Here is a 14,422-nt window from a genome sequence, read left to right on the forward strand (position 1 = left end):
TCTATGTTGTTTTGGACGATTTCATCAGAGATTTATTAGAAGAGTTTGTAGAAAAGTTGGCTGTTTCGGAATTGGGCTAGCATCATATATTTGCATGGAACCTATATCAAGTGGCTCTGTAATCTGTATTGTTGTGTTCTATATCTATTTCATGAGTAGGATCAGTCATTGTTGGAGGTTATTTAGTTTAGGGAGTTAATGTTTGCTAGGGTAGAGTGCTGTTGTGTTGAAAAAGAACAAAGAAGTTTATGTTAGAGAGAAGCTATTACATTACATCTTTCTAAAAACCCAATCTTTTCTTTTTAGCATCATACGTAGATTGTAGTTAATGGTAATGGTTGCCACTCGGAAGGCATAACAGAAAGAATACTTATCCCTCAATACCATCCTTTGTTTTTGAAAAATGATTTTATATTAAGCTAGCCTGTGAGTTTTGATTTTGAGATACATGAGCCTGATCCTGAGATGGATTATAAGTTGTAATATCGGTGAAAGGATTCCCAAATGGATTTGCATCAGTAACCGATGCTGGTCCTTCTATGTTTTCTTGCATCTGTGTTTCTTGTTGTTGATTCTTTCCACCATTTTGTTGTTGCATAATGACTTCCTCTTGTTGAGTTATAACAGCATTTTGCTGTTGTAGAGAAACGATAGCGGCCATTTGCTGCTGCATTAAGGCTTCATGTTGTCCAGGAATTCCACAAATTTGTTGTTGTCCCATGAATGGTTCTTGTAATTGAGACATATTGGCCATCTGTTGTTGCATTAAAACCATATAGTCATGGTATTGAGCCATAGCAGCCTTTTGTGCATCACTTGTTCCAGAGTTGCTTGAACTATAAAATGCATCCTGGGAATTATCGGCTACCTCAAACGGATTAGATGAAACTTCCCTATTGTAAGGGTCATTTATATTCTGTCTTGCCAATGCTGTATCATACAAATTATCCAACTTTGATCTATCTAGTACACCCCCTTGTATCTGGAAATAGGAGAAAATGTTTCAAATATAATGAACCATTGGTAAACAAAAATATCAAAGGCAAATCACTGATTAAGCTGATGCAATTCGTATTAATTGGTTAGACAACAAATAGAAGAATGGTAGATATAAGATAGGATCAATAGATAAAATCTTTATTCTTCAAGTGAAAAGGCTAACCAGCTTATTATATGTGGACGGCCCCTGGTTAGAAGTTGACGCTGTAACGAGTTCCAATTCCCAACCTGTTGGTTCACTACATTGGTCTGAACTGTTCAAAGAATTTGACAACTCCTCTACACATAATACAAAAAGCATAGTTAGAAGAAAACTGGGATCCCTCTGCATTGACAGATACAAATATAAAGAAGAAGACAAGAAAGAAAGAAGATATACCAGGTGTACTAATAACTAAAGCTAGGTTGTTGTTATCTTCCAAAGCAGCTGATTCTTCACTTGGGTCATCAAAAGACTATAAAAGTTTATAATTAGCTATACGATGAATCATCAGAATATCTCATTTTCCATTTGGAAGTAATTAAATTAGGTCAAGAAGCCCTTACTAAAAGGTCAGGAATGAGGGGTGGGGTTGGAGTCTTGGTGTTACTCTCTTCTTTCGTTTGTACTTCAGTTTCTTGCTCTTGATCAGTCTCTTGTTTGGATTCAGGAACAGCAATGACCTTGGTACTTCTGTCATCATCATCCTGTTGCCATAAGAAAAAAGAAGAAAATTCCAGATATAAGACTATAAATCTTGTTACATCTGTGGGGTTAAGTTCACGAAAGATCGCTGAATTTTACACATTATTACAGTAAGGTCACTTCAATGGGTATGTTTTGTCGTTACAGTGGGTAAAGTTCAGTGACTACTTTACTCTTATTACTGAATAAAACTCGGTAACCATACGTGAAATTGACCCTACTTTGTGTTATCTCATATATTCCATAAGCGCTTCCCTGGCCAAAGCCTTAGGGCTAGCAAGAATTGATATGAAAGAAAGTTTTGATAATAGCAGATTCTATCATATCGAATTGCAATTAAGAAAGGTGTAAATTTTCCAGGACTCAAATAACATACAGCCATGTAAATGGACAGGTTTTATCTGTTATGTGAGAACATTGAGAACAACAGAACTATAGTTAAGGTAAAATTTAGTACCTTATAACAGATTGAAATTCTAACCACAAGATTTTTTCAATTGAATTCTTTACAACGTACCGGTCTCCATGTAATCATTAGAGGTTTTGGTGCATCCATCAAGTACTCTTCCATTGCTGTTATAAATGATTCAGGCGGCTGTGTTTATTATTTAGAGGAGAAGAAAAATCAGCATTACTACATAAAGTCTATAAACTAGGAGCGAAGGAAAATTGTCCAACCAACTTAGAGATCTGATAGGAGTACTTGCTTATAGCTCAAGGGATAGAAACATGAATTCTAGATATTGGTCAAAAAGGAGAAAGAGACCAAGACTAACTGGATTACCTTTTCAATTTTAACATATTTCTGCCCTCGTCCAAAGTCAAGGTTCCTGCATATCTCGAAGAACTCAGACAACTTTACTGCCTGCATCACATATATTTCAAAGTATTAGAGCAAAATATGCACAATGAGTAGATCTCAATAGAGGAATATGTACAAAGAAGATGCACATACCTGGTCTCCTGCCCTTCGATAAATTTCAAGTGCTCTGACTGCATCATGACGTTGCATCTCAAAAAACTGTAAAATGTTATTAGTCAATACCTTTTGTTTTTCACATAGATCCGTCCATTATCGCAAACATTTGGTCTGTATCATACCTTGTCCACCAGGTTAAGCATCCCATCAGCAATTGCTACATATAGACTCGCACTTTCTGCTGCAACCTGTATCAAACATAATATAAATGATAAGTTGATTTTCAATGTGAAAAGCATTAAAGCCAAATGAAGTTACTGGTATATAGTGAAGGAGTCAAGGACATTCAGTAATAACTCACAATTGAAAGGGCATGCTGAATCAAGAAATTATTTTGAGCTGCTCCCACTGGCTGAAAATATGACAGTCATTATTCCTCTAAAGCAAAGGAAATGTATTGGTACCAGAACATTATAGGACGACATATTCGTGAACCAAAAAATAAAAAGAAACAGATATTTCAAAATGATTACTCAGCAATTGATTGATCCATCACCTGGCAATCAAGAAGACGAGAGAGCAGTTGTTGTAAAGCAGGTATTGTCTGTATCAAGGTTGGGGTGTTTAGCTCCTTTATTCTCTGTTTAGTATCAACAACAATTTCATAAAAAAGTAAAAGACTCAACAATTGCATTGAGAAAACTCTATTTGGCTATTGATTTTTAGGAGCGATGACAGATACTGAGATACATTCCAAAAGAGTTCGGGAAATGCATAGTTCATAACAAAATAAAAGACTTCACAATTGCATTGAGAAAACTTGATTTGGCTATTGATTTTTAGGAGTGATGACAGATATTGAGATACATTCCAAAAGAGTTCGGGAAATGAATATTTCATAACATTATAGCTAGTTTTATTCAATGCAAAATGGCATATATACCTTCCGTTCTCTCTGAAAATCATATCTCATAATGCAGAAGCATTCAAGGTATTCTTCCAGGTATAAAGCATAAGAACGAATCCAAGTCGAATAGTCCCATGCTTCACAATCAAAATCAGAAGAATCCACATGGTCAGTTTCTCATATTCTAGTAGTAATTATTTGCGTATGATTAAGCAAAAAGATAGGCGATACGTACCATTGGTGCTCATATCATCCTTGAAATGTGTTAGGTTTAACAAATGGCCTCTATGAGCAGTATAATTAACAAGCTCTTGAAGAAATGAAACATCGACTTCCCTCATAGCACGATGAATAACAATTAACGCTTTTAGTGCAACCTGAAAGAAATAATATAAGAGCCTGTCAGTAGAAAAGTACATATGAACTTTCTACCTCAAAATATTCACAGACATATAATCTACATGAAATTCTTTGACGCAAGACTGTGAAGACGAGAATTGTAAAAGAAACAGCCATCGACAAAAAGGACTCAATGCATTGAAGTAAAGTAGATAAAACAAATAGCATGGTGTAATTGGATCATACTTGCCAAGTACGCGTTTTGGTGAGCCTCTTGGAAAGAGTATGTAAGCAATAGCAAATATCTGCTCGAGGCCTGTTGCTTGAAACTGCATTGAAAATAGCTGCAAAAAGAAGAAGTTGAGTACATTGTGCAGTAACCATTTAAACGCAAAAGGAAAACAAATGCATGACAAAAAATAAATTTTTTATGTCAAGTCAAAAGGTTCATATATGACACTGAAAAACATATTATTTGGACACATCTCCTAAATTTGATAACAAAATGGCTAAGTCCAAATTAGAAGCCCATAATTCCTAAAAGGAAATGAAAGAGACATCTGTATTTCTTATGAACATCACTAATTTCATCCGAGGTTGCCTCAGCCTTCAATTAACGGAAGTTCTATGCTGCTGAGACCACTAAAGATTGACACAAAGCTATAAATTCGATGTCTCTGATGTGCAAAGTTAAAATTGAACTTACTTCGTAGATGCTTCTCCTTTGGCAGTAGTTCGACATGGTTTGTGGCTTTAAGTATAGCAACATCTAGTTTCTGAAGGAAAAAGACATTCTTAATTAATGGTTTTTCTAACTCAAAATTAAGACTATAGCACTAATATAATATATTTTCAAAGATATAGTTCACCTTGTACTCGCTGTTAACCTTGGCCATCCCAACCATGGTGGAGTCTTTTAAAGCACCAAGAGCTTTTCTCGCCATATGCAGCAATATCAGAACCCCTAGAACTTAATTTTGTTACCCAACAAAACCTGGAAAAAGACATGCAACAAATTTCACGTAATGCATTTTAATTGAGTAATTAAGAGCTAATCAAGGAGCCAATACATACTATGTAAGGTGGATGCAAAGTCTATTTTCTGATTCCTTTTATTTATACAAAAGAACAGAAGTTCAGCAATTACCCATCATTTAGACTCTGGCTACCAACTGATCAAATATCACATTTAAAAATGTAAAATCACTGTGTTATTATCCATATAACACTTCCATCGTTTATAATCATTAAAAGCTAAAGTTTTTCTCAAAATCTGATCACAAAATGGACAGAGATCCATTAAAACAAACAATGCTTAATATAATTAAACAAATAATTAATCATCTGTCAAAGTACTTTTTCATTCATGAACAAGCAGCTCTACTCTATAGACAGTTCAAAACTCGCAATTTGCATATTCAACAACCCATGCAAAGGCGGATGGAGCCTAAGATTAATGTATTTAACTGAACCCAATATTTTCCACAGTAAAATTAACAAGACATATATTTCACAAAACCACTTAAGTTTCAACAAGTATCAAACTCCAAAGTGCAACGTTTAGTGCTAAGAACTTAAAGGTTGAAATCCTACATTAGCCTCTGAGGCCTTGACGTAACTGGTAAAGTTGTTGTCATGTGACCACGAGGTCACGGGTTCGAGCCGGAAATGCAGGGTAAGACTGGGCACAATAGACCCTTGTGGTCTGGCCCTTCCCCGAACCCCACGCATAGCAGGAGTTTAGTGTACCGGCTGCCCTTTTTATGTTTCTCAAAGAGAATGCATATTGAATTAATGATTCGCTAACTAAGGTGAGGTTAGGGTTAATAAATAAGGAAATTAAAATGAAAAACATGTCTATGGCCCGTTATCCACGTGAAATAAAATGGTGTTAAAGAATAAAATTGGAATAATAATTATGAATCATGATGTTAGCGCAATTTACCAAGAATTCAGAAACGGGTGAAGAAAAAATATATAAATGTCATCATGTATAATACATGCATGTAGATAGACATGATGATAGATCGATCTCATAATACAATTACAGGAGAAAATGGTTACCACGGGAACCGATCGCCGTCCGGTGGCTGGAAAATACTCCGGTAATTGACTGTGTAATTAACAATGGTGAGGGAAAGAGAAAACAATGATATTATGCACGTATTATTTATCACTTGAACAATATGTGATCATAACAAAATTGGCTTTTTGTTATAAAACACTAAAAGAACAAGACCAATATTGCAGAGAAAAGTAGAGAGAGAATTCTTATTGAATTTTGGGATGAATTACAATGGAATAGAACGCTCTATTTATAGGGAGAGGGTGACTTAGCCACCAAGTAATAAACCCTAGAATCTCTCTAAATATAGACATTCACCATAAATAAAATTCTATTTATAACACTCCCCCTTGAATGTCTATTCAACAGATAATGTGCCTCGTTAAAACCTTAACTAAAATAAAACCCAGTGGGGAAAAAAATTCTACAGAAGGAAAAAGAGTACACATATCTAACAATACGCCTTTTGGTTGCCTCGTTAAAAACCTTGCAAGGAAAACCCAGTGGGACAAAACCTTGTAAGGGAAAAAGAGTACAACGCGTATTAACTCCCCCTCATGAGAGCATCACTTCACATCCTTAAGCATTTGCATTCCAATCTTGTGCACCATCTTCAAAAGATCTTTGGTAGATATTTGATAAACAAATCAGGCATATTAACTTGAATGAATATACTGCACCTTGAAATCATCATTCTTGATAGAGATGAATTGTCTTCATATGATCTTGTTGGAATCGTCAATTCAATATCTTCACATAGAGGTGAAAACTCTTGCTATCATATTATCATGCATATAGTTATAGCAAGATACATTTGTGCACAAATTGCATTGAGGATGTAGTACTTCATGACCATGAATTCTATATGCTTTAGGCAATTTAAATCCTTCAGGGATTGTTAAGTCATATAAGCCATATAATAGACTTTAGATGCATATCAAGTTTTCATGTCATGCTAGACATATAAGATATCGAAAACTGATTGCACATACCATTGACTTTATACTTTCAAGTGTTTGAACTACATGCATGTTCAAAACTACATGTCTTTCATATGAAACCAATTCTATTCGAAATTGTTTCACCAGACTTAAGATCCTCATATATATTTAGCGGTATCATAGATGTCGTCGACGAACATTTTATATCGGTTCCAACCTTCTTATTTTTCATAAAGAAATAACATAGAGATCTCTTCATTCATATATTCAGGTACCTGAATCTTTCATGAGATTTTATGAAGTGTTATGTCATGAGATCTTCTAGATCACTTGCCTCCTTTATTATGATCATTTTGATCATTTGCTCATCTTCTTTATCAAGAAGTTTTATTTGAAACCGATTTGTCTGTATGCTATAAGCGTACCATAGACTTTGTCCTTCTAGGACTTAATATGAGCATTTGCAATGAGAATATAGTTACTTTCTTTGGGTAAGCAAATGCGTCTGGCATGCTTTGCAATATATTGCACATGAATTATCTTTTTATGAACATCAAGTTCATATTATCTTATTCGAGGATCTATATGAACAAATGATAATTCATTCCACGTAACTTTTTCTCAACTGTTTATCATGTCTCCCCCTCATGTTAGAAAAACTAACTTGTTACCTCAACTTTGAGAATCCACCTTTGTGCGTTATGGTGTTAATCAAAATATACACCGCACATCAATAATAATAAGATGGAATTATTTGGTTCCTGACCATGAACCAATTGTGAGGGGAGAAAATAATATACTTTCATATATAACGTATATCAAACTGATATATATAACTTTGTTCTCATAAGCAATAGTTTAGCTATTAAGTGGAGGCACTCAATAAATTATTTTGCTAAACCAACTGTGATGTAAACCAACTTATCAAGATGAACTTCTTGAATAGAAAATCTGGAAATCATGCTCTAAATCAAATTATTGAGCAAGTTACCTCGCAAACACCATGTTGCGAGTTAATAATAATCGCACATGCAACCATCTCATAGATGCATCTTATGTGGTATACATGGCAGGTGAATGGGCCCATATTCACCTTTGATATTTTCAGTATTCATGGGATTCAATCCCAATTTTAGTTGATCTATTAATTAATGAGAACAAGCAATATAAGAGAATTCGTAAAGAACTTTCTAGTTCTTTAATATTTACCCATGTGAATTCTCTATTGTTTTTGCACATCATACTTAAATTGATATGGCGAAACAAATTATGCCAACTGAATAAATTATCAATATCGATAAACTTCAGATTTACACCATGACGTGTGCAATTATCAATAAACTTCAAGTTTATTATGATATGAGTTTTTATATCAATAAACATTCACTTTAGTATGGTATTGTTTTATTTGTGTAGTACAAAATAGAGAATAAAGCGGGTAACTTTTCACATACATATTACCTCGCTACAAGTAGTGGTAATAGAAGATATTAAATCTTTCCTTTATTTATAGTCTCAGTATGACCAACCGCTTTCGCGAATACTTTAGAAACTGAATAAGTTTCTTTGAGACCCTACAACACAATACCTTGTTGGTAATCAATTGTGTTTCTCCAAAATAGTATAATTGGCTCTTGCGGAGTTCTCAATTAATTTTATAGTACCATATATTCATCAACACCCATATGGTGAATATCTCTTTTAAAGAGAAAGTTATACCATGATGGTTATGGTCAAAATTATATGCAAGATCTGTTTCTTGCATTACCGTTGTCTTTTAACAATCACAATGCCAAAATATTTTGGCGTACAATAGGTACGTGACCAATGACCATTCATGCCATAATAATGACATTATTTTCTTATATCATCTCAAACTTCCTTTTAGAGGTGAGTGCGGTATATTCACTACCACTAGCACGTTCTTATTCTTTGAAGAATGAATATGTATTCATAAATCAGATGTTGTCACGTTCACATCATGAATGGACCATAATCATCTATATGTGCTTTACAAAATCTCATGTCAAATCGATGACAAATATTTTTCACAGAGTGAAAGATTATTTTGAGAATCCTTATTGTTGTCATTACCACAAATGATGACGATTATAATTTCGTCTATTGCCACGTCCACATCCATTGATATATTCATAGTGATAATTTTGTCTTCTTTCAGACTTATCACATACTGCTATCACATTCTCTTAAGGGAATGAGAATGGAGCAAATTCAATGGGACGGGTTTCCACTTTTTGTGCCCATAATCATACATGGATTTGATCATGGCAAGACATAGAAATTTTACCACTTCAGGTGGTTATAATTTCTTACAAACTCCATTAGAGTTATAATCAAACTTTGTTGTCTTTGCTTGTATATAAAATCAAAGTATAGAATAAAAGAGAAAAATACGGTAAAATACTTACCTTAAATTCAGAATTTAATCATGAAGGAAGTTCATGGAATAATTGACAATCATTATGCTCAATCCCAAAGCTTCTACTCAATTGGTTAGAGTCTCGTGCTGATAACGTATTATAAAACAATAAAAGAACAAGAGCAATATTGCAGAGAAAAGTAGAGAGAGAGAATTCTTATTGAATTTTGGGATGAATTACAATGGAATAGAACCCTCTATTTATAGGGAGAGGGTGACTTAGCCACCAAGTAATAAACCCTAGAATCTCTCTAAATATAGACATTCACCATAAATAAAATTCTATTTATAACACTTTTTCATTAAATGAAAAATTAAGCCTTTTGAGTCATTCATTTTTGGAAAATTACCAGCTATGTCTATTTATAAGTAGCTCATTACAAAAATTGGTCAATTAATAAAATATTACTATTATTAGCCAAATTAGCTATTTTTAGCAAAAAATATCAAATTTTTGCTTTGTTTTGAGTTGGTGTTATTAGAATAGATTGGCACAACTTAAGGAGCTTGAATCTCAGTTTTGAGATGATTTGGTGAAGTTTTGAGGTGGTTTGAATTGAAAATTCGAAGTAAAAGTTGAATATGAAAAAAAAAAAAAGATATGTGTATCACAGTGTGTATTATTTATGTATCATTTTATATCAATTGTGTATCACATGTATATCCATCCATGTATACCTGTGTGTGTGATACATACGTGATACATGTTTGATACATGTGTCGCAGAAGACTTTTTTGAACTCGATTTAATTACGAATTTTGATACAAAACCAGTCCAAATTACCTTCAATCTTCCTCAATTTTGTATATTGACTTATCTAGATATTTTCAATGAATTTCAACTATACCCATTGAAAAAGTTCCTTTTTTTGTTTAGATTTTTGGAATATTGTATAGATTTTTGTATTTCATCACCTTATTTGCTATCCCGTCCATGAAATTTCCTTTCCGTCTTGTATCTAATGTTGCTAATCACGCTTAAAAATATGGAAGGTGATTTTTGCATGTGATTATTTGAGAGAAAAAACCCTATTATTTGGTTTTTCAATTTTTGTTGGCTAGTTTTGGTAAGTCTATGACTAATGGCTAGAGGTTGGTAAGTTGAGATTTATTTGGGACATATGTGTAAGTTTTTCTTTATTTTTTAGTCGACTCCTCAGTAATTTAGAAAAAAAAATATTTGTTTTACTACAAGAAAATGGCTTATTAGCGACCAACTGCGAGAGTTAAAATCTCGTCCCCAAAAGTACACCTATTGTGATGAGATTTTATTCTGGTCCCTAATCTTCATTATGGGTTTCTAAACTAACGAAGGGTGCAAAATCCTAACATTGAAAGGATAGATATCCGGTCCCTATAATTTGCGCCAATATAAAAAAATTCTATTAATATTAAACCTCCCCCAAGTCCCTTTGGGACATTCGATAAAAAATTAGACCCCCCCTCCCCCCTCCTTCTAGTTTTCCCCAAAATGAAACCCTAACAAAATCGCTATTCCAAATCTTTTTCGAAGTTTTTCTCACGACGCGTCTATCTGAAGTGGCTGAAGACTCACAATCCGACGATGAAAAGAGTTCTATATGAACAGGTTTGTCTTTATCTTTCTTTCTTTCTCTTGTTTCTAGGTTTAAAACAGAAAACTTTTTTGTTGAGTATGACGATCTTCGGTGCTGATTCTACTGCATACTGATGGTGGTGGAGTTTCGTTCAAAGGTGGGGCTTAATGGGCAAGGAGGATGAGGAATTGAAATATCTTCCCCTAGGTGTTATGTTCGTCAGAGTAAAAAAAATGTAGGGAACAAAAATGTTTCTCTTCTTAAATGTCATTTTGAATGCAAGTGTATGAACATTTGTGTTCTAAGGATTGTGAGATAAAAAATGCTAAATGTTGATTAAATTTGCTCTTATATAGTAAAAAAAAAGATGTCAGTTTTTATCAATCTAGAGGTAAAAGGAACTAAAAAGGAAAAGATCTTTAACCAAAATTATCTAAATTTTTTTGATGTTTCAAGCAACAAACTAGTTCATGTACAATCTTATCCATCAAGATTGTCAAGTTTTTCTTTAAACTGTAAAGCGTGAGACAACTTAGCAAACGAAGTAAGAGAAACAAAAATCACTACATATAAACAGCCACATCAATATAAAGAAGTCCATTAGGATTATAGGAACTTGTTTAGAGGACTAAGGCAATATGGGATCTGTTTATGAATGTGAATTTTGCTATAAGGTGCATTGATTCAATTCCTCGTAAAAAAAAGGTGAATTGGTAGAATTATGTTGACTGATTAGGTGATCTAATTCAGTTATTCATTCTAGATCATGTTTTTTGATTTTCAGATTTGTATAAGCAGTATAGTGAGGATAATGGTGACTGAATGGGGTAATTCTAATGTTGTATTTAAAATAGTTATCCGATAGCTTATCTATACTATTCATTTCTTAAAATTTGAACCACATCTATGCAAGTAAAAGGGCTTTAACTATCTATGATGTGTTGTGTTAGGAAAGGAAAGTACTCCCTGCTAACCTGTAGATGGGTAATCTTGAGGTGTCTACTTGGTTCAACGTTAAATTGGTATGGACGTACGCATTTGAAGATTCATGTCTTTCTTTAATGTATGTTTTCTTTAAGCAATGTAGTTAGCTTAGCTGATCTTGTAGCTAGAGCTTCCTAAAAAATCTACAGAAACAAAAAATTTATTAAACCTAGATAGTTGATGATTGAGGTCTTTTGATATTTCTATATATGTGTTTGAAATTATATTAGTTGATATTTTTCAAAAGGTTACTAAGATTGACTATTGATCTCATCCTCTGTTTTCCTCTCAATGATATGACCAATAACCTTTGAGTATATTAAAGTTGGCGTAATCAGTAACTTAAAAACAAACAAAAAAGTTAGGTCCCTATAATGGATAAGTTAGTCTTTTGGCCTATAGTAAAAGTCTTCTGTAATCTAATAGTATCTTAAGTATTGTACCAACCTTAAGTCTCAATTACATTATCTTTTGGCAGATTGAGGAACAAGTTAAGACTGTTAGTTAGATAATTAGATTATCTTTTACGTTTGAAGTATCATGTAGATTCTCTTCTCTAAGTTTCAGTAATTTGGTTTGATGTAATATGTATAACCAAAAATATTTATTATCTTCTGATACTTGTTCACCTTGGGCATTGAAAATGAATATGTGGAGAAATCATTACATTCGAGAAACAGATTTTTTCTCACTATGAGTCATACATAATCACCCATGACGGTTGCATCTTCACTGAGTTTACTCTTTGCTTTCTATGTTGATTTGCTTAATTCAAAGCTCTTAAAGATCATAGAAGCAACATACCAGTGTAAAGAAGATAGAAATGAGGTAGCTTGTCCTAAGCATCTTTTATGCAAGCTCAAGCTTATTAAGATGGTGCACGTGTATCATGTGAGAGTTTCAATATTGATCTCATGATTTTATTGATCTTTTTCAAATAAATTTTCTTAAGGAACATCTTCTATTGGAGTTCTTAAGTTAAGAATGATGTTAGAAATATACATCAATTATTTTATCTGAATAGAGACATATGTGGAGGATGATTGGTGGTCTTTGAGAAAGGCAGTAACATTGATGGTTCCAGTTTCATCCTTTCAGATTATGTAATATCCTTTATCTTGAGCTATCATTTATGCAATTTGACTGATATCTTGCTTTCAGATTTTGAAAAGGATGTAGTTGGAGTGTACATGAAATTACATGCTTTACTCTGTAAAGTTATCTTTTATATGTACTCCTATCCAACTTTTTCTTAAAGTTGGCCCCCTCTTTACATAAAAAAAACTCTTTCAGTTACCTATATAAAAAAAAAGGAAATTACATGCTTTATAGGAGAGGGAAATATACAATTTGTGAGTGTTCCTCTCCATTGTTATAATATTTTGGAATGGAGAAAATTGTTATTTTGTCATGACTTAAGTGATATTAAAGTTTGTGAACAAGCTTTATACCTCAATTATATAAATGAATAGTTGGAAAGTGAAGTATTTGAGTTGTGCTAGAAAAGAAATATTTTTGTCTGTTTGAGCTGCTATGCAATTGTGTACACTGTCTTGATTTCATGTACAAGATTTGTATTTATTTCCTGGTTGTATTGGCTAATATGTGGCGTTAATATGTGCAGGCACAAGATAAAAGTCCAAATATATCCAAAAGCAAGACGTTGAACACAAAATACGAAAGTTTACCACCCTAATGGAGACATGAAAAATACCTACAACAGTAATTTACTTCGACTAACAAATACCACATCAAGATGCGACCAGCAAGAGTTTTGAAATTATTAGATAAACTTGTATAGCGAGGATATTTAGATGGTTGTAGTATGTAAAATGTAAATGATAAGATATATGTAGGAGGTAAGGCATATGTCCCCCTCCTTGTATTGGACATGTTATTGAAATCCGCATCAAGGTCTTAGTGATTTAACCTTGATGTGTGTGTGTGTGTGTGTGTGTGTGTGTGTATATATATATATATATATATATATATATAAAATCTTGATGTTATTGATAATTATGTTGTATTGAGCTGATTATCTTTGTTGATAATTGCATAATATTCTGGTGATAAATTGGATATGAGAGGTTCAACAATCAGGTTTTTGGTCGCTAAAAACTTTATAGGACCAGTACAAGCTGGTCGCTAAAAATATATAAGCACCAGATGTGTTTTTGTCTAGGACTAGAAATGTGGTTGGTAAAAGTGTTTTTAGACTGGTCGAAAAAATACTTTAAGGACCAGCTACTCAACTCGTCGTTATTGCCTTTTAGCAGCGGAGCCTTTAGCGACCGGCGGCGACCAGATTTTCCTGGTCGCTATAGACCTTCAAAGACTAGAATTGGACTATTAGGGACCAATTTTCTCGTCCCTAAAGACCATTTTTACTGTAGCACGCAGTCCGAAATGGCAAACAATAGGAGAATAATTTTTTTGGATTAAGAACTTTGAACCTGATAAATTGTTATTGAGTTGCTGATTTGATGGCTTATTTGGCCCAATCTATCAAATGATACTGAAAGTAATCTAATCCTTTCACCCCTCTATTTAAACTATTATCTAGTTAGTCTTAGATAAATATTATATC

General features: G+C 33.4%; 1 protein-coding gene across 1 annotated transcript; it reads right to left on the minus strand.

Annotated features, from left to right (window-relative positions):
• Positions 1-232: 232 nt before the first annotated feature.
• Positions 233-6,093, minus strand: LOC109215697 (putative clathrin assembly protein At5g35200). Its single transcript, XM_019379808.1, has 16 exons — positions 5,914-6,093; positions 4,719-4,843; positions 4,556-4,625; positions 4,096-4,193; positions 3,746-3,887; positions 3,547-3,647; positions 3,160-3,243; positions 2,965-3,015; positions 2,786-2,851; positions 2,640-2,705; positions 2,469-2,549; positions 2,202-2,279; positions 1,546-1,686; positions 1,379-1,454; positions 1,163-1,278; positions 233-982 (listed from the first exon to the last, which is right to left on the minus strand). Exons 2-16 carry the CDS (start codon positions 4,791-4,793, stop codon positions 410-412), a joined length of 1,818 nt encoding a protein of 605 aa, XP_019235353.1. The 5' UTR covers positions 4,794-4,843; positions 5,914-6,093; the 3' UTR covers positions 233-409.
• Positions 6,094-14,422: the final 8,329 nt, after the last annotated feature.

This window comes from Nicotiana attenuata, unplaced genomic scaffold (genome assembly GCF_001879085.1).
Source record: "Nicotiana attenuata strain UT unplaced genomic scaffold, NIATTr2, whole genome shotgun sequence".
NCBI classification, from domain to species: Eukaryota; Viridiplantae; Streptophyta; class Magnoliopsida; order Solanales; family Solanaceae; genus Nicotiana; species Nicotiana attenuata.